Raw genomic sequence first — 23,081 nt, forward strand, 5'->3', positions numbered from 1 at the left:
CCATAGATCTCATCTATTCGGTATACAATTGTAAATAGATATACCTTCATTCAAATCATTCTCTCTTGCGTAGATCTTCATTTACACAAGTACACAATTTTATCTTGTCTCGTGTGTTGTGTTCTCATTTTCCTCCCACTCTATCTTTAGAATACATACACTATAGATTCAAAGATAGCATATGAGACACAAATAATGATTTGAAGTATAAGGAGAACTACCTCATAGGTTGACTAATAGTTTTAGATTTCATATGTGTACTTGGTGATTGACATACCTTTAAGAGAGTTCATAGACTCAAATTGCTTTATAAATGATCATACACAAGCCTTAAGCATGTGGACGTATAATGAAACCCGTCATTATAGTTGTCTATTAGATCACTTTAAGCGAATAATCTTATGTTTCTATGAGCAAGCATTTAAAGATGAATTTTAGAACAAAAAGGATAAATGATAAAACGGGTGACTTGGGTTGCAAACCAAGTCACCATTATCCAAAATACAACCCATTATCCAAAATACCTTTCCATGTCGAACACGGAAACTTAAAGTTCTAAAATCCAAAACATAATTTAAAATAAGACAATGAAAAGCAAAGCTCCATAAAAGCTATCCCTAGCTTCTCGATGGTTTCTCATGCTTGCTTTTCCTTTCCCTTGTCTTTGCTTGGTGGAGGCCCTATTTATAATAAAAAGGGAGATACATTATCACAACTTTGCATCATAATACCATAGTTGAATTAGAAACATATAAGAAGGATAGTCATTTACCTACTGGAGTAATCTTTCCAGCCTTAATATCACCAAGGTATTTGGAACAATTTCTTTTCCAATGTCCCATACCATTACAATAATGACATTTATCAAGAGGACCCTTCTTGATCTTTGAAGTGCTAGCTTCACAAGTCTTAGCTTTGGTGAATGTGGGAGCTTGCTTCTTGCCCTTCCTCCCATTCTTCTTGAATTTCCCCTTACTCTTAGTGCTTATGTTAAGCACATCCTTGGGTGGGTTCACATTTAACCCCATGTCCCTTTCGGCTTGCACAAGTAACTTGTGCAACTCCTCAAGAGACACATCCTTGTCTTGCATGTTAAAATTCACCCGGAATTGAACATACGCTTTCACTTTAGACAAGGAGTATAGAATCCTATCTACAATGAGTTCTTTGGGGATTTCAACTTTTTGAATCTTCAATGACTCGACAAGCTCCATAAGTTTGAGCACATGAGGGCTAACCTTTTGGCCCTCTTTGAAGTCGAGATCAAAGAATGCCGCGGCCGCCTCATATTGGACGATCCGCGGAGCTTGTGAAAACATTGTCACAAGTTTGGAGTAAATCTCATTAGCATTGCCCATTTTAAAGGCTCTCCTTTGGAGGTCCGCCTCCATCGCAAATATCAAGACATTTTTCATTGCGGCAGACTCCTTTTGGTAAGCCTCATATGCTTCCCTAGTGGCGGCGGTTGACCTAGTAGTAGGTTCGGATGGAGAGGCCTCGGTAAGGTAACGAAGCTTGTCGTCACCTTCGGCGGCTAATTTGAGTTGGGCATCCCAATCGGAGAAATTTGACCCATTCTTTTCAAGTTTACATCGATCCATAAAGGATCGGAGCCATGATGAACTAGCGAGAGGTGTGGCGTTTGGAGTTGGTGTTGGTGTTGCCATTTGTTATGAAAAAGAAGTGGTCTACAAAACAAAATATAAGGAGTAAAAAAATTGTCGTTTTAATAATACTCGTAAAAATGTATGATTTAAACAAGTTTTATGCATTTTTCTAGTGACCTCTACCCAACTAGATAAATGATTCCAAGACCCAAATTCATATCAACTTAGGCACGGGATAGCCGATGGAACCCTTATTAATATAACTCGGTGGATTAACGTTTAATCGATTCTACTTTTAGAACTCTTGGTCGATAAAATTACTCTAATATTTATCTATAGCCGGAACACATGCGACTACGGTCACGAATACTTCCGTTGAGGTCAATCCAAATTTCGAATAAATGTGTCCATGATCCAAATTCACATTAATTTGGGCACGGGATGGCCGATGAAACCCTCATGAACACGAATTCGGTGGATAGACATTCATCACCCACTTCCCCTACGTAACAAGGTTTGTACCCCGGGATGGCCGAGTGCACTCCCTCGCGAAATAGGTTTTCATGGTTTCTACTATTTGGTAAGGCTATGTCTCAATTAATTGTTTTAGCGAGAGGTCATGTCAATTTATTATCTATCACGTTTTAAGTGAACTAAAGCGGTGAACTACGAAAATTTTAATTGACACGGTCGATAAACTCGATAAAATAAGGATGCATGTTTTAGTTATGGCGATTTAGCGATGCATGCGACATAAAATAAAATGCAAGCATAAAAATAAATAAATCTTAGTATGGCCTTTCCTAAAATAGAAAAACTATTTAACTATTACATATTCGGAAACCAACTCCATTGGTCCCTTGAACTTCGGTTGTGGCACGCATCTCGAGGTAACACCGTCTTTATGTATCGCCATTCTTGAAGAAATCCGTCTTTGGGAACTCCGGAATGAATAAAATTACATAATAAATTACATAATTTCCTATTATACATTTGTAACTAAAATAAAATAAATCTATTAAATTACAAAACGGTGATACGAGATCACAATAAAATTACAACCGAATCGATATTCCCATACATTTCGGGAAATACCAATTAAAATCTAAGGCCATACTAAGTAAAATTACATAATTCAAAGTTACATAAATTAAAATTATGACAATCATAAAGAAAATGCAGCATTATATATGTATGAACATGCTCAATTTTATGCTAAATCGCCTTTAATTAGCCAATATCGTATATTACTCGGTTTTTACGGATTTGCGTGATTTCAACATTTTATAATCACAAAAATTACATAAATTCATATTTATGCATAAGTTAATTACCCTAACCTCTTAGGACTCAAAATTTAGTCTTCACTAATAATTTGACCATAATTAACTCATATTTATAAAATTGTTCATTAATGGACTAAAAAATATAAAAATAAGCTATAAACTTCAAATAAATCACAAAATTTCAAATAATTCAAAATTTGAAATTTAAATTCATGAACATTCTGGAAAAATACCATGACACTCATAATGTTCAAAACCTTAGGTTAAAAATTTCGAAATTTTCCCGGAAAAACAATGTTGCGGTTTATCGGTTTTAACTAAAATAATCATAAAATATGAGAAAAAATTTATACATCAACTTTTCAATTTTAGATCTGAAAAAGATAATAAAATGCAACAATGGACGTTTTTCCTTAGTCATAGATTATGTTTTATTAATTTTTCACTAATAATGTCACTATTTATGCTATTTTTCTTCAAAAATCCATAAATCATGCAAAAAGACTTCACTATAGCCCATTATGTTACACACATCTTGTAAAATTTCATGTGACAACATATTAAATTTCTATGACCAGATTCGAAATTTAACTCATATTAACCTATTTTTCACCTAAATCCGTATTTAATAATGAAAAATCCATTTTTCGAGCATAACAAGTCCAAAAAATATGAAAATTTACAGGTTATCTCAAAATAATATATGTGACAACATATCCAAAAATCACTGGAAAATTAGAAGAATAGCTAATTTTAGACCGAAAATGACATTTTTATTCATAAAATCATATTTAAATGCCATTATTGTATTATATGAACAAGAAAAATCCGTAAATTTAACCAAAATATCCTAAAATATTTTAGGACCAGAAATTTTAACATGCATGAATTAATTTCGTGATATATCATAATAACACAAATTTTACAAGTTTTATATGTTATTCTTATAACTCGGAAAAACTTTTAATCGATTTGCATGCAAACAACCATGGCTCTTGATACCGATTGAAGGAAAAGTAGGTCTATATACTTACATATTCATATATGTTTTAATTTAATTTGTCATAAAATTAAAGATGGATTTTATGCATGCAAACAAGTGAGTAAAATAGAGGAGAAATCATGTTCTTACATTGGATGTTTCGGTTTTATGGGCACAAAAGAAATCTCCTTTTCTTTTGTTCTTGAGCTTTCCTTTAATGGAAGAACCAAGATCCAAGTGTAGGATATCTCCCTAAGCTTAATACCCAAAGCTTTCTCTTAATTAAGATTAATATTATAGGAACTAGTACAATATTAATTTAGTAGAAAATTGACCCAAAAATATTATAAACACTTAATATTTTCGGTTTATAGAGAGAAGAAGAAGAGAATTATTTTTCTCTCTAGAATTCTCATATTGGATGAGTGTAAGAGTGAATTAGTAATACACAACATTTTGTATATTATTAGGTAAAGATATGAAAAAACCATGATGGTTTTTTTCTTCTCAAAAACCGGGTGGAAGGGGGGGCTTTTAGGGGAGCCAATGCATGCAATTGTTGCTCTTAACAATAAACAATAGGGTTGCATGGCTAAATAGTAGGTAATCATCGTGTTTCCATTAACTTAATCAAACACAATATTTGCCTATTTCTTCCCCTAATTTTCGGCACACATGGATAACAAGTAATCAATTTTATTTTTGTCATTTGTCAATATGTCACATGTCACATAAATTTGTTATGTATTTTTAACATATTAAAAATCAACGTATTATTAAAAATACGTCACATACAAAATCGACTTAGTAATATCATAATTACTTGTACCAAAATATTTTACCATTTATAAATCACAACAGATTGTATTTATAATAATTCATTCAAATTTAATTGTTACTTTAAACAATTATTTCATCCGAGTAATGATACGATTCAATTACTCAGATCGTATCTTATTTAATCACATTTCAATATGATACGTAAATTTTACTTCCAAAATCGTCCGTCAATTTTCAAGTAATTTAATTAACTCGTAACATTATACGATTAATTAAATAATCAATTAAGAGTGTTGCCCTATAGGTATGACCTAAGGGATCAACTGATCACCACCGTCGCACGACAGTAATGTCAAACTCTAGTCAGCCAATCATTACCGATATATGTTGATCAGTTGACAGTAAAATATTACTTCCTAATTGTACTCTTTACATTGAGATTTAAACATGTGATCATCATGATCAACAGTCGTGATCGCATTATTGTCGGAGGACACATATTCCAACACACCTTAGAAACGAAAAACTTCAGGGGTACACGAGAGAATATCTCAAAATTTATTTAACTATTGATTTGTAAAGGCGGAAGTAATTTTAGTATTTACTTTTATGGTGTAAATGATTAGAAAATACAAATATAAAGAGAATGATAATTTGATCTCGACTTTATGTCTATTTCACCCGACTAAGATCTCTTTGATATTAAGAAAGAAAATAGTTACATTAATTATGTCACGACTTTACTTATAATTTGACTATTCGCTTTTGAAAATGAATTTTGAAACATCTATTCAACCTTGTATATTTATAACTTTGTTTCTAAATACAGCAACTCTTATGGGTGTTAACGAGCCGAGCCCGAGCTTGGCCTTGCTCGGCTTGTGCTCAAGAACCAAAACTTGATCTCGAGCTTACCCGTGCTTGAAAAAAATGTGCTCGTTATTAAGTTTGCGAGCTTTAGTGTGAGCTCGTTCCAAACTCGAGCTCAAATCGAGCCTATATATAATTGTTTTTTTATATTTTAAAAAAAAATTATTCCGATATTTTCAATCAAAAGGCTCGAAAGTTAAATGTAAAAATATTTGACAAATCAGTGAGACATTTGAAATGTGTGATACAAATACATAATAATGATATAATATTTTCACAACATATGAGCAATATCTTATCTAATCACACAAGTTTGAGCCTCTCGCGAGCTTTTCGAGTCGAACCAACGTTTGCACGGCTTGACTCGTTAAGCTCTCGAGCCGAGCCTGAGTCGAGCTCGCACGAGCCGAGCTGATCTCGAGTTGCTTGCGAGTTGTCTCGTCTCATTAATAGCCCTAGTAACTCTCTTATAATATCGTCTTATAGCATAAGACGAGTCCAATAAAAGACAGTAGCCCATTAATAGAAGGTTTAGTAAAAAGGAAATAATAAAAAGGGAAATTCTCTCTTGTACCTCTTAAGTTTTCACTTTTCTGAGTTGTACCCCTACTTTTCACTAAATATAAGTTATACCCTTAAACTCCATTAGTTGTTCCCAAACGTGATCAAACTCACTAAAAATGTCTATTAGCTCCGTTAAGTACCTATATGGCACAATTAAGTGTGAAAATATGGCGTTTTCCTTCCTTTTATTGCAATTACTAATGAAACACGCCTTCCCTCTTCTTTTTATTCAATTATTTCCCTATAAATGCTATCTAACTTCTCCTTCCCACCTTCTCTTCCACAATCGATTTAGTTAATATATATCGGTTGGGGCCGGGTGATAAGTGGATGAGGCCAAATATATTATATTTTAACCGGTTATTAGAGGAGAAGATAGAAAAAAAAAAGTAAAAAAGAGAAGGTGGATATCAATTCTCTTATTCCCCTCATTCCCTAGATTTTTTTTCTCTTACTTTCCCTTTTTCTTCACATACAATTTTCTCTCCTTTTAACATGTATTCTTCCTCTAGTGATTGGAAAGAAATAACTCTATTACAGGACTTGAATTTCGAAATTAAACTTGCATTTTTTGTGGTAGGAGTGTGGTCTTGAAGAATTATTAACCATAATAAAATGTAATATACTCAAAGAAATGAAGTTTGATAAAGCACTAATTTTTTTAACCTAGGTAATGATTCTTATGACACCGATTTTCACAACCCTAAACCTTAATTGCAAAAGTTAAGGGTGAGATTATCAGTAAGATTCTCTCAAGTCTTAAGACTCTGCCACATTAGCTTTCCACTAACTTTAATTATTTCTTTATTCTTCAGACCCACCTCAGACTCTACTTTTTTACTTTACTCTTTTTTTTCACAAAAAAGAAATAACACATGAGATTTACTCAATTGTCAATTTCTCTTTAAGATGGGGCCACGACTCGTCCAAAGTCTTAAGTTGAGTCTTGGATTTCCAAGACTCAACTTAAGACTTTGTCAAGAGTAGGGTAGATTATTGGTAGTCTTGAGTAAGTCTTGTCTTAAAATTTACTAAAATCTTGTCTCAAGACTACCAATAATTTTATCCTTAGTACCCAAAAAGTTGAGGAGTGAAAGAAGAATTTCAAGGGTTGTATATGTAAATGTCACATAGACTCCATGCAATGTCCTTCAATGGAGTTGTTCTTTCTCCAATTGTTAGATGAATAAGACATGTTAAAAGGAGAGAGAGAAAATATTATGTGAAGAAAAGGGAATATGTGGAGAGAGAGAAAATAGTATGTAAGAGAATATATGGAGGGATTGGGGAAAAATAATTTTTTCTTTAAAAAAGATGTGTTTCATAAGTAATTGCAATGAAAAGAAGTGAAAATCAATGTCATCACACCTAATTATTGTAACACCCTCATTTATTCAGGAGTTTTTAGCAAGACATTCCCAGATTAATAAATGTGTTACCATCTGAGTTGCATGAGATAGTAAGTATAAAAGACAAACAATTATCAAAGTACTCTAAAATGATATAATTAAACTATCTCAAACGGTTTTATTACAAAAGTTCCAATGTTAAATGATAAATTAAGTTTATTACAATAGCAACGAAATTAAAATAAATAGTGTCTGAATATATAAATGTGATCTCTAGACTCTGACGAAGGTCATACGTCCCAAGCTCCCTCCAAACATCCAGCACATCTCATAAGCTAACATGTCAGTCAATCTGCTCCCCAATAATTGGTTCATTACATGTGTTTACATAATACACGGTCAACCACGAGGTTGAGTAGGATAACTAAACAACAATTAAATCAAAATTGGATGATCGAAATTGGACTGAAAAGGAGGATGAAGCTCTTATATCCGCTTGGATTATATGTAGCACCAACTCAATGCTTGGAAAAAAAATCAAAGAACCATCACAAGATGGAATGATGTATTTGAGTTGTATGAAAAAATCATACGGAAAATCAAAACCAAAATAAATTTGGGATTAGAAGTATCGAGGGAATGAAAAGTCGCTATAAACGACTCAATTGCGTAGTGAGAAAATCGGTTGGTTGCTACACACAAATTTTAAATCGACCACCAGCAAGCAGCACTAACATCAAAGACGACATAGAATTAGCTCAGAAATTGTTTCGTAAGTTAAACAATGGTAACTATTTTGTTGACTTAGATGTTTACAATAAAATCATGAATAAACACCCTAAGTGCAGTGGAGCTCACAAAAACATCAATTTGAGCTCACTGGAAACTCTAAGTCGGATACAGAAAGGTCAAGGTCGGAAATGGATTCTAGTCCTTCTAGTGTAAATGTCGGGACCCCGTCTAGTGTAAATGTCGGAACCCCGTCTAGTGTTAATGTCTCAAGCCCGTCTAGTCTTTATGTCGACGCAAAAGACAGACCCGAAGGACGGGAGGCAGCTAAAAAGAAGCGGAATGGCAAAGCGCCCGTGGTCGTGCTCGACTCTATAATTAGTGCGGATGATATTTCAAGTATTGACGGAAATAGGCTCATTACGAAAGAGCAAAATGATTTTCGGCAAAAAAGGATGACATCAGATTTGGAAACTAAACAAATTAGAGCTCAAAAAATTAAAACAAAAATGGAGATGGGTTGGCTCACTGGCTGAACATATTGCTCTCGCAACAAAACTTGAACCCGAAAAATCAAGAAATGAAGGACAAGCTAATCGATAAATATATGTCTGATATTTAGTTTATTAAATCTCTTTTTATTTTCTGTTTTTATTGTTGGTTGAATTATTTTAATCATCAATCTGCGGCATGTTGAACTAACCCGATTTGAAACAGATTTTCATGAATTATTTACAGTCAAAATAATTAAAAAAACTAAGCCGATTAACTAACTAGATTTCGATGGTTTATAGTCATCAGTTTACAGCGATGATGAATGTGCATGTTGAAGGTACAACGATTTCAGTAAATAATCAAAAAAATAATCAGATCCTCAACAATGATCAGTCAAACTAACATTCCCAATTAAAAAAAAAAATCAGAAAACCCAAATAATCCAAATAGTCAATAACATAAATAACAAGAATGTACCTGCATGAATGAAATGAATAATTCCAAATCGATGATGAATGAATGAAATCCCAACTCGCATGAATGAATGAAATCCCAATTCTCATGAATGAAAAGAATAAAACCCAAATCACAGGTTTAGTAATCGAAATAAAACCCAAGTCATAGACTGTAATCAATCGATTTTTTGGGTTAATTTAATCGAGTTATGAATGATTGATTTATGAATCAATCGAAATAAAACCCAAATCGTAGGCTATAATCAATCGAAATGAATGTGATTTTTTATTTTATGAATGCTAGCTATGAATGATGATATGAATGTGATTTTTTGATTTTTTTTTGTTGAGAGTCGCGATTGAGATGACTGTTCTAGATATGAATGATGATATTCGTGATCTAGATATGTTGCGTTATATTTTTTTTTTAAAATGGACTGATTTATTGGGAAATTTTTTGTAAATGTTGCGTTTTGTTTGGCTTATTTGTCTCGAGTGATATTTCAAAATTAAAATGTCAACTAATATTTTAAATACGATCATCCATAGAACCGACTTATCGTCAATAGAACCGACATATCGTCAATAAAAACGACATTAGATTAGAAATATAGCCGTTGGATGATTATAGCCATTAGATTAGAAATATAGCCGTTGGAATGATTTTAGCCATTAGATTAGAAATATAGCCGTTGGATTGATTTTAGCCATTCGATTAAATATAGCCGTTACATAAAAAACTTATATATACACCATATAGTTGTTCAACAAAATCACTCTCACATTTTCCTTCTTTCAAACCACTCTCACAGAATCACATTCACAAAAAAACTATTAGAATGTCTGAGTTAAATTCCAATTCTTATTCATCAAACGACAATATTGTCGATCAAAATAGGCTTTTCGTTTACCAATGGGAAGCCAAAGCCAATGAAAGATCTGTGGCTATACAAAACCTTATTGCCCAACGTATGAATGAATACGTTGACAGAAGAATTCGTCAACCAATTCCTCCTCCTAGACGTCGTAGGAGAAACATTGGGAGAAATCGTGAAGAAGGTCATAACCAATTGTACAATGACTACTTTACGGATCCGGTCTATCCTGAAAAGTTATTTCGCCGCATATTTTTCATGCACAAGCATCTATTCATGCTCATAGTTAATGCTATATCCGCCAATGATCGCTTTTTCCAACAAAGAGTCGGTGGTAATGGGAGACCTAGTTTCTCACCATTAAAGAGATGCACGGCTGCTTTAAGAGTTCTAGCACATTGTACATCTACTGATTCGGAAGATGAATATTTGCGTATGAGCGATTCATCCATAAGGTGTAATCAGCTACTTTAGAAATGAGTATCTACGCAGGCCCAACCCTCAAGATTTAGGAAGGTTACTTCATATGGGGCAATCCCGTGGATTTCCTGGTATGTTGGGTAGCATTGACTGCATGCACTAGGAGTGGAAACATTGTCCCATGGGATGGGCGGGACAATATGCGGCCGGAAGAAATTCAAAGACAACAGATGATGTATCACTTTTATATACACTTTTATGACTCCTTTTGTGTTGGTTTTGCTACGGTTTATGTGCCAAATATATCATTTATATTCCTTTTACATTAGAATGTCGATACTGCCGCTATTATGTGTTAAAATGCAGGAATGACGCATTTACGAGGTGAAACAAGTGAAGTTGAGCACTACGGATATGGCACATCAGAATATACGAGGCATGGCACGAGAAACTAGAAGAATTGAAGATTAGAAATGAAGATTACATGAAGAGAAGCTTAGAAGTGTTGTGTACTCAATCGAGTTAGCTTGTACTCGATCGAGTGGCGTGTCCTCGATCGAGTATGAGCATGCTCGATCGAGTACTCTTATTGCTGAATACTTTTCCAAATTTTCCTAAAACACGTCTTATTTGTATTATATATTCTAAACTCGTAAGAATTATTAGGGGACGCTTTTATTACTTTCGGAACTCGAAAATACTCTAAGTTTAGTCGGCTAGCACACATTGAGATCTATAATCGTTCCTCATTATTTGTTAAGGTACTTTAATCTTTCTTCATTAATTATTGATCGAGTTCATGTTATTATCTCTTTACCCTTATTATATGTCTTTAATCATGTTTTCAATTACTATTGTTGTTGTTAATCGTAGTAACATGAGTAGCTAAATCTTTCATCTAGAGTAAAGGGGATCTAAGTTGATTAGAAGAGGGTTAATGAATTGATTGTTAGTAATATTGCATAATTATCGTTTGACTATTGTTCTTATTCTAATTATTTGATTTAGGCCTAAATTGATAATTAGTGTGGCGAATTAATGCTTTCACCGACTGGGTAAGAATTAATATAGGATGCGATAATCAGATAGATAGAGTTTAATTATAGCGATTGGATGTTAAACTGAATCTAAAGGGCATAATAGAATTAATCAATCTTGTGACTTTAGATAGTTTGATTGACCTTTCAATTGATTAAAATACACCCCCGGATAGGCGGATAATTGACCTAATGAACCCGCTCCCTAGACTTCTTAATATTATTGTTTTACGATCTTTATTTTATTGAAAGTAGTTGTTAGCAAACAAAACCAAATCTTCAAGAAAACGGTTACTTTAAGACACTTAAAATATTAACAAACTGAATATTACCCCCTCCCTCTGGATTCGATACTTGTCCTACCACTAGCTATTTTGTTAGTACTGAGATAGGATTATTTTAATATAGGTGATACGACTTTAGCCTTATCAACAGTCATTTTGGAAGCGGTCGCTTCGTACGATTTATGGATATGGCATGCCTTCTTCGGTACACCGGGTTCGCTTAATGATATTAATGTTCTTCAACGTTCTCCACTCTTTAATGACGTTTTAGAGCCCCACCTGTTAATTTTTCGGTTAATGGTACGGAGTATAATATGGGATATTATCTTGGTGATGGTATATATCCTGGTTGGGTAACATTTTTTAAATCAATTAATGCGCCACAAATTCAAAAGCATAGGTTATTTGCAGATCGACAAGAGAGTTGTCGAAAAGATGTGGAACGTGCTTTCGGCGTCCTACAAGCTTGATTTGCGTTCATCAAACGCCCTTGTCTTCTTTGGGATCGAGTTAATATGGGGAAAGTCCTTATGGCTTGTATTATTTTGCATGATATGATAGTTGAAGATGAACGAGAAATTTATCTTAACTATGAAAACATAATCGCAGAGTTCAAAGAAGATAATCCGAATTCAACTAGTGATGATCTGAATGAATATCATTGTCTTAAAAGATCGCCTCAAGAACGATTCATAGAAATTTATGGCGAGATTCGTGATCGTGCAACTCATAACGTTTTGAAAAATGATCTCACTGAGCATATTTGGCAAAACTTCCGTAACTCGAATTTGTTTGAAATGCATTTTATTATTTCGTAGTATTTAATGTTTTTTAATATCATATTTTTTTAATTATGTATGCGGTTTTTTATATGTTGAACCATGTTTTCAATAAAGTTTATTTATTACCAGTAAAATTTTAACTCGATTTTTTTTAAATGTACACTAAAAAATTAATTTACTTAACATATTTGAGTAGTTTTTATTTTATTAAACTGGCAAAAATAACTTAGTTGTAGTTATTAAATAATAATTGTAGTGAATGTTGTAAATAATTGGAAATGTTTGAAAGTGGAAAAATGATTGGGTTGGTGACCTAGGTCGTGATCTTCTGCTTGGGAGGGTGAAAGTGGGTCAAGATTAATAAGGTGTGATTAAGAGGAAAAATTTTGGTGACCCGATTAAGTCGATCTTCTGCTTGGGGATGGTCTAACTTATTATGATGCCACCTCACACACATGTAAAATTACTAAACTAACCCTTACACATTACACATAAATTAACTAAAATTTTCTTACAAAAATATCAGTTAATCTAATATTAAATTAATTGTGTACATTAAGTATTTCATGAGCTAAAATTTTCAAGAGTGATGTAACCTCTACAAATCACATCTAAGTTTTATTTTTCATAATTAAAATTAACATTTTAATCCATAAATAATATTAAAAGGCATGTTGATGGCCTCATTGACAAGAATTGTACACTAATTGAACGTGTTAATGACTTGATAAAGGTTTTTCATACTAATTTTTTTAAACTGGTTTTATATAATGAAATGCTGGTTGAAAACGTTATATATTTTTCCTTTGATAATTAGTACACTTATTTTTTCAAAAATATTACACCTAAAAATTACGCATTCATTTATTTATTTTAAAGTTATACAAACTTAAAACTAAAAACAATTATGTAGCGAGTAATAATATTATTAAAATTATAAAAATATTATTTTATATTCAACCACTATTAAAGTTCAACAACAATAATTTTCTCATTAGTTGATTCTTTTTTTAACGCATTGCCAAATACGTACAATATTACGTGTAGTGCTTTCCATATTTTGATTCTCCTTTTACATCTATCCATTTATAAATTGTAATTTATTTTCGCAGTACATTTTTTACTCATTACAGTACTTTTTGTACCAAACTTTCCATTTGTCTACCCTTCACTAGAAAAACTCAAATCTAATTTTCTCCATCCTCTTTCTATTGTTGAATCATTGACCTCCATCAACGTCTTTCAAATTCTTCAATTATGAATGATTATTCGATTATAGAGCATATATTTAATTCACTAACCCATTATTAATAATTAAATTTAACTCTTTGTTATATTTTGTATCTTATTTAATTAGAGTTTTTATTAAAATTAATTAAGGTCTAATTGGTGGGAGTAGGATATTAGAGTACTTGAATGTCGCAGGTCACATAGATAGGCGTCGGCAGGAAGGACGACATATGTGGTCATCGGTGGCCATTCGACGAAATCATGTGCGGGAGGGAGAGTTGCAGAAGGGAGGGCTGCGTGGGAGTGCAAAAAGTAGTACTCGTACATTACTCAATGTAGTAAATGCATTACATTAGGAAGGAAGAGTCGGGAGAAGCTTCGCCATGCGGAAATTCAATGCAAATAATAATATAATAGGCAATAAATAGTGATGTGGCTGTAGTATACGGTGGTGCAAAACGTTGATAAGAACCGCCACAACCGCCGGAAATAGGGTATGTGAAATTAGAGGGGAATGTGTGTTTAAAATTAGAGAAAATACTTTAGAGAGAAATTAGAGAGAGAAATGGGATGAGGAAATGAGAGCGAGGGGTATAATTGTCAACAGTGTACTACAATGAGTAAAATGTGTACTGCGAAAATCAGCACCCTTATAAATGTATAAGTCTAATTAAAAGACAAACTAAACTACCTACTGTAACACCCCCCATCTACCAAGGAGCCTTAAAAAGACCTTCCTCAGTAGATAAGGACGTTACCATCTCGGTTTCCCGAGGAAAGTAATAATCAATAAATGTCGATTAAAGAACGGTTATATTAAATTACAAGTGTTTAACCAAAATAAAAAGGTACAACTCGTGACTACTATCAACTATGTGAACTATCTCTACCATGACTCGTGGTAGACTCGTCCCTCCAAGCACCCAGCTATGATCCAGACATCAACCTGCTAAGATCAACTTCTCACCATAGTGGTCACGGCAGACACAACACAAGAAGACAACACAACAACACCACACAAGGTCAGCAACTGAAGAAGCAAATATAAAGGCAGACGCAATAACGTAGCAACACATATAGACCACCTCCTCCAATCACCCACACACCTCTGACTGCCCGAAGGTCCAGTCCTGCCAGATTACCAATCGCAAGCGGTAATCCACACCGCCAATGGGGGACCGCAGCAGTTCCCACATAAGCCTCGCTCATCTATTCCAAGCGATAACCCATGTTCCTTAATGTGCACATCCCCTTCTGTGGCGGGTTCTACAGAGGGTGAATCAAGGGCGTGAAGCCACTCCCGCAAGTGACTCCACTCAGCCGAGGACGCACCTCGAGAATCACAGACAAACAATCGCAACCAACCACATTATACAACAACAACGGTCAGCAATAACCAATCTACACCACCAACAATGACACTAAACCAATTATACAACACAATCGACACTCTAGACAATCAATAGTACTGCGTAGGAAAACCTACCATTAGCAAACCGCAGCGATTCCGCGTACGACCACAAGGCAACAAACAATCACCATAACCACCTATAACAACCAGCATAACCATCTATTACTACTACTATAAACACAACCGAAACCAAGGGAGACGATGATGATGATGATGACAACATACCTATACATAGCATTCCGGCGACAAGACCGCTACCTTACGCAAGTATCCCATCCCCATGGTGTATCCCCTCTCAAAGGCTCCAACAAGATGAATCAAGGTGAAGGAGGAAGGATATGACAACATCTAGGTTTAGGAGGAAAGGTGCAGAAATGATTTGGGTTTCACGATAACACGATTTATAATTCCCCGCTGAACTCACGTTACTCGATCAAGTAAACAACTTACTCGATCGAGTGGCCTCTACTTGATCGAGTGACTAAGCTACTCGATCGAGTAAACTCCGCTAGATCGAGTAACCAAAACTTCAAAGGGTTATAACGTCACAAGGTTAGCTCGTAAGGTTTCCGAAGGTCTAGATAGGTGTCTATGGTCAGTCAACGACGGTCAACGGGTCTCCAAAATGACGGGTATTACACCTACCATCATCCACATGCTATATTTTAATTTTAAGACAAACTAAAAAAAACCTTTACATTCCATTTCTCCTTACTCCATATTTATGTCTATATTAAATTTGATAATAATTAAAAATTGATGCTCAAAAGTCATGAATTTTGTTCCATATTTTTCTCTATATTAAATTTGATAATAATGAAAAAAGGATGCTCAAAAGTTATAAAACACATCCTTAACTGGTTATATATTTTTGATGAAAGGCAGAATTTATAAGTCAAAATTTTTTTATCCCTATCATCAATAGAATTTCATGTGTTTGTAATCTTATCTTTCATTGTATTTATATCAAGCTAAACGTATTAAAGTTTAAAATTATTTATTAATTTATTTATTTTTATGGAATTTTCACTGGGTTATAAAGTGTTCATCACATTCTCAACGTCATGTATATGTTTCTTTTATTCTGATTTAGGGGCTATCAAGATTGTGGTGTTGTGCTTTAATTACAAACGTAAATATATTTATATCTCTACGACTTGATTCCCTCTTCTTTATTTCATTATTTAAGGGGAAGTTTAAGTTAATAAAGATATGATTAATATAACATAAATCAAATTCCATTATTTTTTTGTATTACTCCACATTAATTTATTAATTAATTTTTTTTGGCAGGGATGATTCATAAAGAAGATTATATGGACAAGTGAAATATTAGGATTGCTTAAATAACTACTCCATATATATACATAGTAACTCCAATATTGACAACATCAACGTAAATGACTAATAGTTTTTAGATCTAAAAGAACTTAATATTTTAGAGACTTTCAAATGTATGTTTTATTTTGTTATTTTTTTCTTTTGTCGTTATTTTAATATGTTAATGCATATAATTTAGTACACGATCTATCATAAACTATTTATAAGGGGATCTTACTTTGTGTTCCGATTTTTTATAAAATTGTAATTTATTTCAGTACATTCTCATTGTGAATCGTATATTACATTTTAATTCTAAGTTTGAAATTTAACCGATATCGTAACCAACGATCTTATCTATAAATATAATTAAAAGGCAAACTAAATTATTTATCACTATCGACATGTCATATTTTAAATTCATAAAATAAGATGATTTCGTAAACCCCTCTGGTGCAAAGTGAATTTTGTTAAAAGAAAAAGAAAAAAATTAAGCAATTATCAAAATATGATTTTAAAGAATCAAAAACTTGAGAAGATAAGCGAATTATTAAATCATTTTGAAGATCGATAAAAAGGTGATTGACGTCTCATCTATAATTGGCATAAAGAAAAATACATTACAATTAGCCTGGAAAGGGAATTAAAACTAGTTAAGTTCATACACGACCAATGATAATGTGCCACGTGGCAAACTAGAGTTAACTTCTATAGGTTAGAGTAAGGTTAGATTAGTAAATTATCATATTGGGTTAGCAAGTTAACTATAGTAGTTTACAATTTTTATGGAAGTTTTTTATTTGTTTTGACTTTCTATAATTTCATTTAATTACCTAATTTTATGTTATTGTTTATATTTTTTTTTGTTATTTAGATTTTATAATAATGAAAATCGATTTTTTAAAAACAGTAAAATAAAATAGACAAAAACCGAATTAAATTAAATTATTGTTATTAGATTCATCCCATTCAATTAAAATCGACTTAGGTTATTCTCAATCAAATTAACAATTATTGAAAATCGATTTAGATTATTCCAAATCAGTTTACCCTAATTAAATTTATTAATCAAATTGATGAAAACACTAATTCCAAAATTCGATTTCATTAATCAAAACAAATTCAAAATTTCGATTTCATTAATCAAGTTGATGAAAACCCTAATTCAAAATTTTGATTTCATTAAATTTACCTAAATCAATTGACCCTAATTTTATTTCATTAATCAAAGCTAATCAAATTCAATTAGTCAAAATGATGAACCTTAATTCAATTAATCAACCCTAATTGTAATCGTCAAAATTCAAATAACCCAAATTGATTAATTGATTCCCTAATTCAATTTTTGAACAAATGTTTGCCTTAATAAAAATCAAAATCAAAATGTAAATGTTTATGTAATGATTAATCGAAATCGAAATTAACTAACCCTAACTTGATTAATCGAAAAAACAGGTACAAAAAATTGTTGCTAAGGTGATTCGAGCACGGGTTGTCGTTAGTAGAGGGCTAATGTTTGCAAAGAGTATAGTAACCATCTAAGCTAGAGGTATCAACACGTCTAAGTACCTATTACAATTCATTATATTGTTAAAACTAAACCCTAAACTGATTAATAACCACCTAAGTCAAATATTTGTTTTCATGATTTTAAAACTGCCTTATTTAAAAACTACCTCAATTACAAATTCCCTTATTTAAAATTTTGGATTTAATTTTTAATATTTCCTTATTAGAAAAGATTTTAGCTTGATTTGTGGAATATTATTTTAAATATTTTATCTTATTGTTGAGAGATTTTACAAAAAGATGTTAAATATTTTTTGTGTTAGCAATAACCGTAAAAGATTTGAAAAAAATCAATAATCAATCAATTTATAAGAAACGTATTATTGATCAAATTGTTCAAATTTGATCGAAAAAATAACTTACAATAAAATGGATTTTGATTTGAATGAACCATGGGAAGAAGAAAACAATGACTCAAGTAGTGATGACATTGTTATTGTCAATGATGATATGAGTAACGATGTTGCCAATACAGACGATTTTGACGATGCTCCTCCAGTTGTTGAAGTAGGATGGGTGCAAAAGGTAGGAAATATGTTAAACACTGGCGGTAATGGCGATTCTTTGGAAGTTAATACTCCCACCAGAGGAATGTCTTTTGTGAATGGTGACGAGTTTGCTGCGTTCTTGCCTATATGCTTATAAAAACGCCTTTCAAATTTTTGTTAGGTGTTCTGAACTAGTGAAGAAGTACCAGCAAAGAGGTGTCAAGCGCAATGGTATGGGAAAGAAACAAACTCGTTTCTACATGATTAAGCGAATAAGATTATGTTGCACATGAGGGGCCAATCTGAGCAAACAAAACGGGTATAAAGATATTGCAAACTTTGAGAAATACAAATTTGCCATAGAAGCATCGTTGCAAAACGATTTTATTATCATCGGTCAGTGTTCGTTGGAGCACAATCATGAATTAAAACCTAAAAATACTCGTCACATGGTTAGTTACCGGTTGTTTGAAGGATATTTTAAAAGACGAGCCTTATTAAACGACGCTGCCAGTATTTCTATTGCTAATAACTTTCACATTCTGGTTAGAGAAGCGGGTGGGCATGAAAATTTACACATCAACCCGCATGACATATGGAATTTTCTTAATCAAGAACGAAGACGTAGTAAAATTAACGGGGATGCAGCGGCTTTGGAGGCACGATTTATTAAGCTTAAGGAAGTTGATCCAGATTTTTACTATGCCATCGAGACGGATTTTCAAGGCAAGCTACTTAACGTGTTTTGGGCTGATGGACGTTGTAGAGGAATGACGAAGGCATTTGGTGATGCAATTTCTTATGATGCTACATTTTGTGTTAACAGGTGACCAAATTATGTCATTTATTTAAGACCTTTTTATTATTTCGAATTAGGTATAAATCGAGTAGTTTGTTTATTTCGAAACCAGTTGTTAGCTTATTTCGAAATCAGTGGTTTGCTTACCAAATTGCTTAATTACGGATGATCTTTCAAAATCAGTAGTTAGCATATGGTTATCTTTGATGATTTTTTTGTTTCACTAACTTTTGATGCGGAAGAACTAATTGAACACTCCTTATGCAAATTAGCAATCATATGTTACCAATTGAACTAATTAGGGCATTTTCCTTAGTTTAGTTAGAAATAATTAGGGCAAATTAGCAATCATATATGCAAATTAGCAATCATATATCTCTGATATCGGAGGTGATGGCAGGGGCGGTGGTTAAGGCATTAAAGGCAATTAGGTATTTTGTCAATCGAAATAATTAGGGCATTTTCCTTAGTTTAGTTAGAAATAATTAGGGCAAATAGCTAATTGCCTCGAATTAATTATAGCAAATACCTAATTGCCTTGAAATAGAGGCCCCTATGTAATAGTCTTCAATCCAAGCTTATGAAACATGATTATAAATTTAAAAGCATCCCTCGTGTACAAAATTTATGTTTAATTTACTTAACTTATGTTTTAATTATAGGTACAAAATGCCGTTTACTCCATTTGTTGGCGTAAATCATCACGGTAGTATTGTTATGCTTTCTGCCGCTTTGGTTTCACATGAAGATGCGGATAGCTTCACTTGGGTGTTTAGAAGATGGTTAGACTGTATGGGTAGAGCTCCATCGGTTATACTCACTGATCAATGCAAGGGAATTGGTAAGGCCGTAAAGGACGTATTTACTAATACTCGTCACCGTTTGTGTTTTTGGCACATGATGGTTAACGCAACAAAGAACATCAAGAAATTGACCTTTGGTTAACGAGAACAAAGAACTGAACAATGGGAAGTTGTGTCAGGTATCCAATATTGCCGTCCCCGGCAACGGTGCCAAAAACTTGTTATGAGTTTTATTTATACTCCTTTCGCAAGTGAACGATTGCTCGTTGTAATATGCAAAAAGGGTCGAACCCAAAGGGCGGAAATTGTGGCACTAGGATTACTCGTTTATAAACTAGTTTAGTTCGATCTAAAAAGAGGTGGGTTGAGTTCTAACTAATGATTAAAATGTAAACAAAAGATGAAGAATTTAGCATAAAACGATTAAGATGGTCTAAAATGATGGAGACTAGGATGGTCGGGTTCACCCAAGTAGTAAAGGGGAAATAGGCATGGACTAATGCTTATCTAGGTTGTTAATTACAACATGTAGATTCTAAATTCGATATAAATTCTACACTTGACCAAGACTAAAACTTACTCATTAAATTAATCTAACTCAAAAATCAAATCTAAACTCAAATAAGATAGATTAAAGAATTAACTCAACTTACTCATTTGAACAATTCTACAAATACCTTATGTGCATAACAAGTAGTAAATGTAAACAACCCAAGAATTACCATTAATCCATGCCAAAGCCTCTCCTTAACACTACAAGGGATTCCCCTACATCCTAATAAGGCACCACTCACACATACTCATGGTGACATAAGCAAAAGATGAAGAATTTAGCATAAAACAAGCAAGTGGAAAAATGTTTGCAAATTTTACTAACTAAACAATTCAATATGTAAACAAATGAAAGATGAACAATTAATAATCTTGAAGACAAAGTTGTAACCTTTGATTAAATAGAAGAATAATCTTCACCAATCTCCAATTAACAACCCAATACTAAATGTAAACAATTGAACAATATTAATTTTAAGTTAATATAAGAAGTGATTAATAATTGATTAAGGAAAGATTAAAGTTTTTTTTTTTTGAAATAAACCAATGCGGTTTATCATATATTAATTAAATCCTGGCCTGCAGCATGCACAAATGACAAGGGTAAATCATCCATCCAAAATCTCCTACCTATGGTCCACGGCGTAGCATGAGCTAATAAGTGAGCCAACTTATTACAATCCCTACGAGTATATGTAAATAGAACAGAATAAAAAAATAGAACTAAACTTAAAATCTCGTCGTAAATAAGGAAGATATCGCTCCGACCCTTTTTACTCTTCTTCAAGTCAGCAACCACATTAAGACAATCGCTTTCGATAATGATACTCCGCATCCCAACTCGCTTAGCCTCTTTCAAGCCAAGAAGAATAGCTTCCGCCTCAGCCATTTTCACACATCGAGTACCCGAGGCTTGAACAGACACCGCCCATGCCACCCGCCCATCACCGTCACGGCAAACTGCACCCAACCCAACACCCAACCCCTCCTTAACACCCGCATCGACATTTATCTTCCACATACCATCACTCGGCCTACCCCCTCTACCAGCGCCTGTCGACTCTCCCCTCCCCCTTTCCTCTTCAGCCTTACCCACCGTCATACTCGCCATCTCCCAAACCACGTCCGTGACTCTCCTTGCAACTCCCTCACTTGTCCACTTCCCGTTGTCGAATAATAACTTGTTCCTCTGCTCCCAAATCACCCAGCACGAAGTCATAAAAAGAACACGTCCCTCCTCCCCCATACCACGAAACTCGGCCTCCACCCATTCCCTTATACGCATACTACTATGACTCCTAAAGACCTCCAACCCGACCATCTCCCATATCTTCTCATTCCAACCGCAGTCTCGAACAACATGGATATATGACTCCGCAACAACGTGACACCTAGGGCAAGACCCATCAAAATCCCGAAACCGAGTTTCTATATTGCCTTTAACCGGAAGCGCATCACTACACAGCTGCCACATGAACACCTTAATACGTGGTAACACCGGTGTACTCCAAATCACTTTCTAAAGCCAGCTGCCCATAGAAGTGTCGGACTGCTCCCCTTCCTCACACTCCTCCGCTGCTAGCAGCCGGTATCCCTCCCAAACCGAGTACTCCCCATCACGCGCGCCATCCTAGCACCAACTATCCTCTTGTACTAACTCACTCAAATGTATGTTCATGATCCTCTCCGCTTCAAAGGGTAGGAACATAGCCTCAACTTTCTCTCTATCCCACCTAGCCTCCCCCGCCACCATTAGCTCTTCGACCTTCATCTCCAGCTCGAACCCTCCTCGCGGCGAAAGCACACACCTTGATGCCGTCCCCGGTATCCATGGGTCCAACCAAACCCTTGTCTCCATCCCGTCACCCACCCTTTTCCGCACTCCCAACCCCATCACTTGCTTTGCATCACAAATACTCCTCCAAGTATAACTCGAATTATTCCCATCCACAACATCCATAAAAGAACAGTTCGGAAAATACTTACCCTTCAACACTCGGACCACCAAGCTTCCCTCGTTGCATATCAATCGCCATGCTTGCTTTGTTAATAGGGCTAAATTAAACTTACCAAAATCTCGAAAACCCATTCCCCCTAGCCTTCGACCGGCACATAGCCTCCTATGCTACCCATGATATCTTTCTTTTACCATTTTCTGATCCCCACCAAAATCTGGAGACAATAGAACGGAGTTCGTCACAAAAATTAGCTGGTAACTTAAAAACACTCATTGCATATGTAGGAATAGATTGGGCAACTGCCTTTATCAAAGTTTCCCTACTAGCTCTGCTAAATAATTTACCATGCCAACCTTGCATCTTATTATTCAATTTGTCCCGGATAATCTTAGTGAGAACCTGCTTGGAGTGACCTATAACTGTCGGTAAGCCTAAG

The 23,081-nt window shown here is 34.0% G+C and overlaps 2 protein-coding genes across 2 annotated transcripts; both read right to left on the minus strand.

Moving 5' to 3' along the window:
* Window positions 1-463: 463 nt before the first annotated feature.
* On the minus strand, window positions 464-4,269 carry LOC141591190 (uncharacterized). The gene is made up of 3 exons (XM_074411570.1): window positions 4,026-4,269; window positions 773-1,688; window positions 464-680 (listed from the first exon to the last, which is right to left on the minus strand). The coding sequence occupies exons 2-3, from the start codon at window positions 1,665-1,667 to the stop codon at window positions 637-639; spliced, it is 939 nt and encodes a 312-aa protein (XP_074267671.1). The 5' UTR covers window positions 1,668-1,688; window positions 4,026-4,269; the 3' UTR covers window positions 464-636.
* Window positions 4,270-21,243: 16,974 nt separating this feature from the next.
* LOC141590414 (uncharacterized) lies at window positions 21,244-22,161 on the minus strand. Its single transcript, XM_074411008.1, has one exon. It carries the CDS (start codon window positions 22,159-22,161, stop codon window positions 21,244-21,246), a length of 918 nt encoding a protein of 305 aa, XP_074267109.1.
* Between the last annotated feature and the right edge of the window lie 920 nt (window positions 22,162-23,081).

The sequence above is a fragment of the Silene latifolia genome, chromosome 7, assembly GCF_048544455.1.
Source record: "Silene latifolia isolate original U9 population chromosome 7, ASM4854445v1, whole genome shotgun sequence".
Classification (NCBI taxonomy): domain Eukaryota; kingdom Viridiplantae; phylum Streptophyta; class Magnoliopsida; order Caryophyllales; family Caryophyllaceae; genus Silene; species Silene latifolia.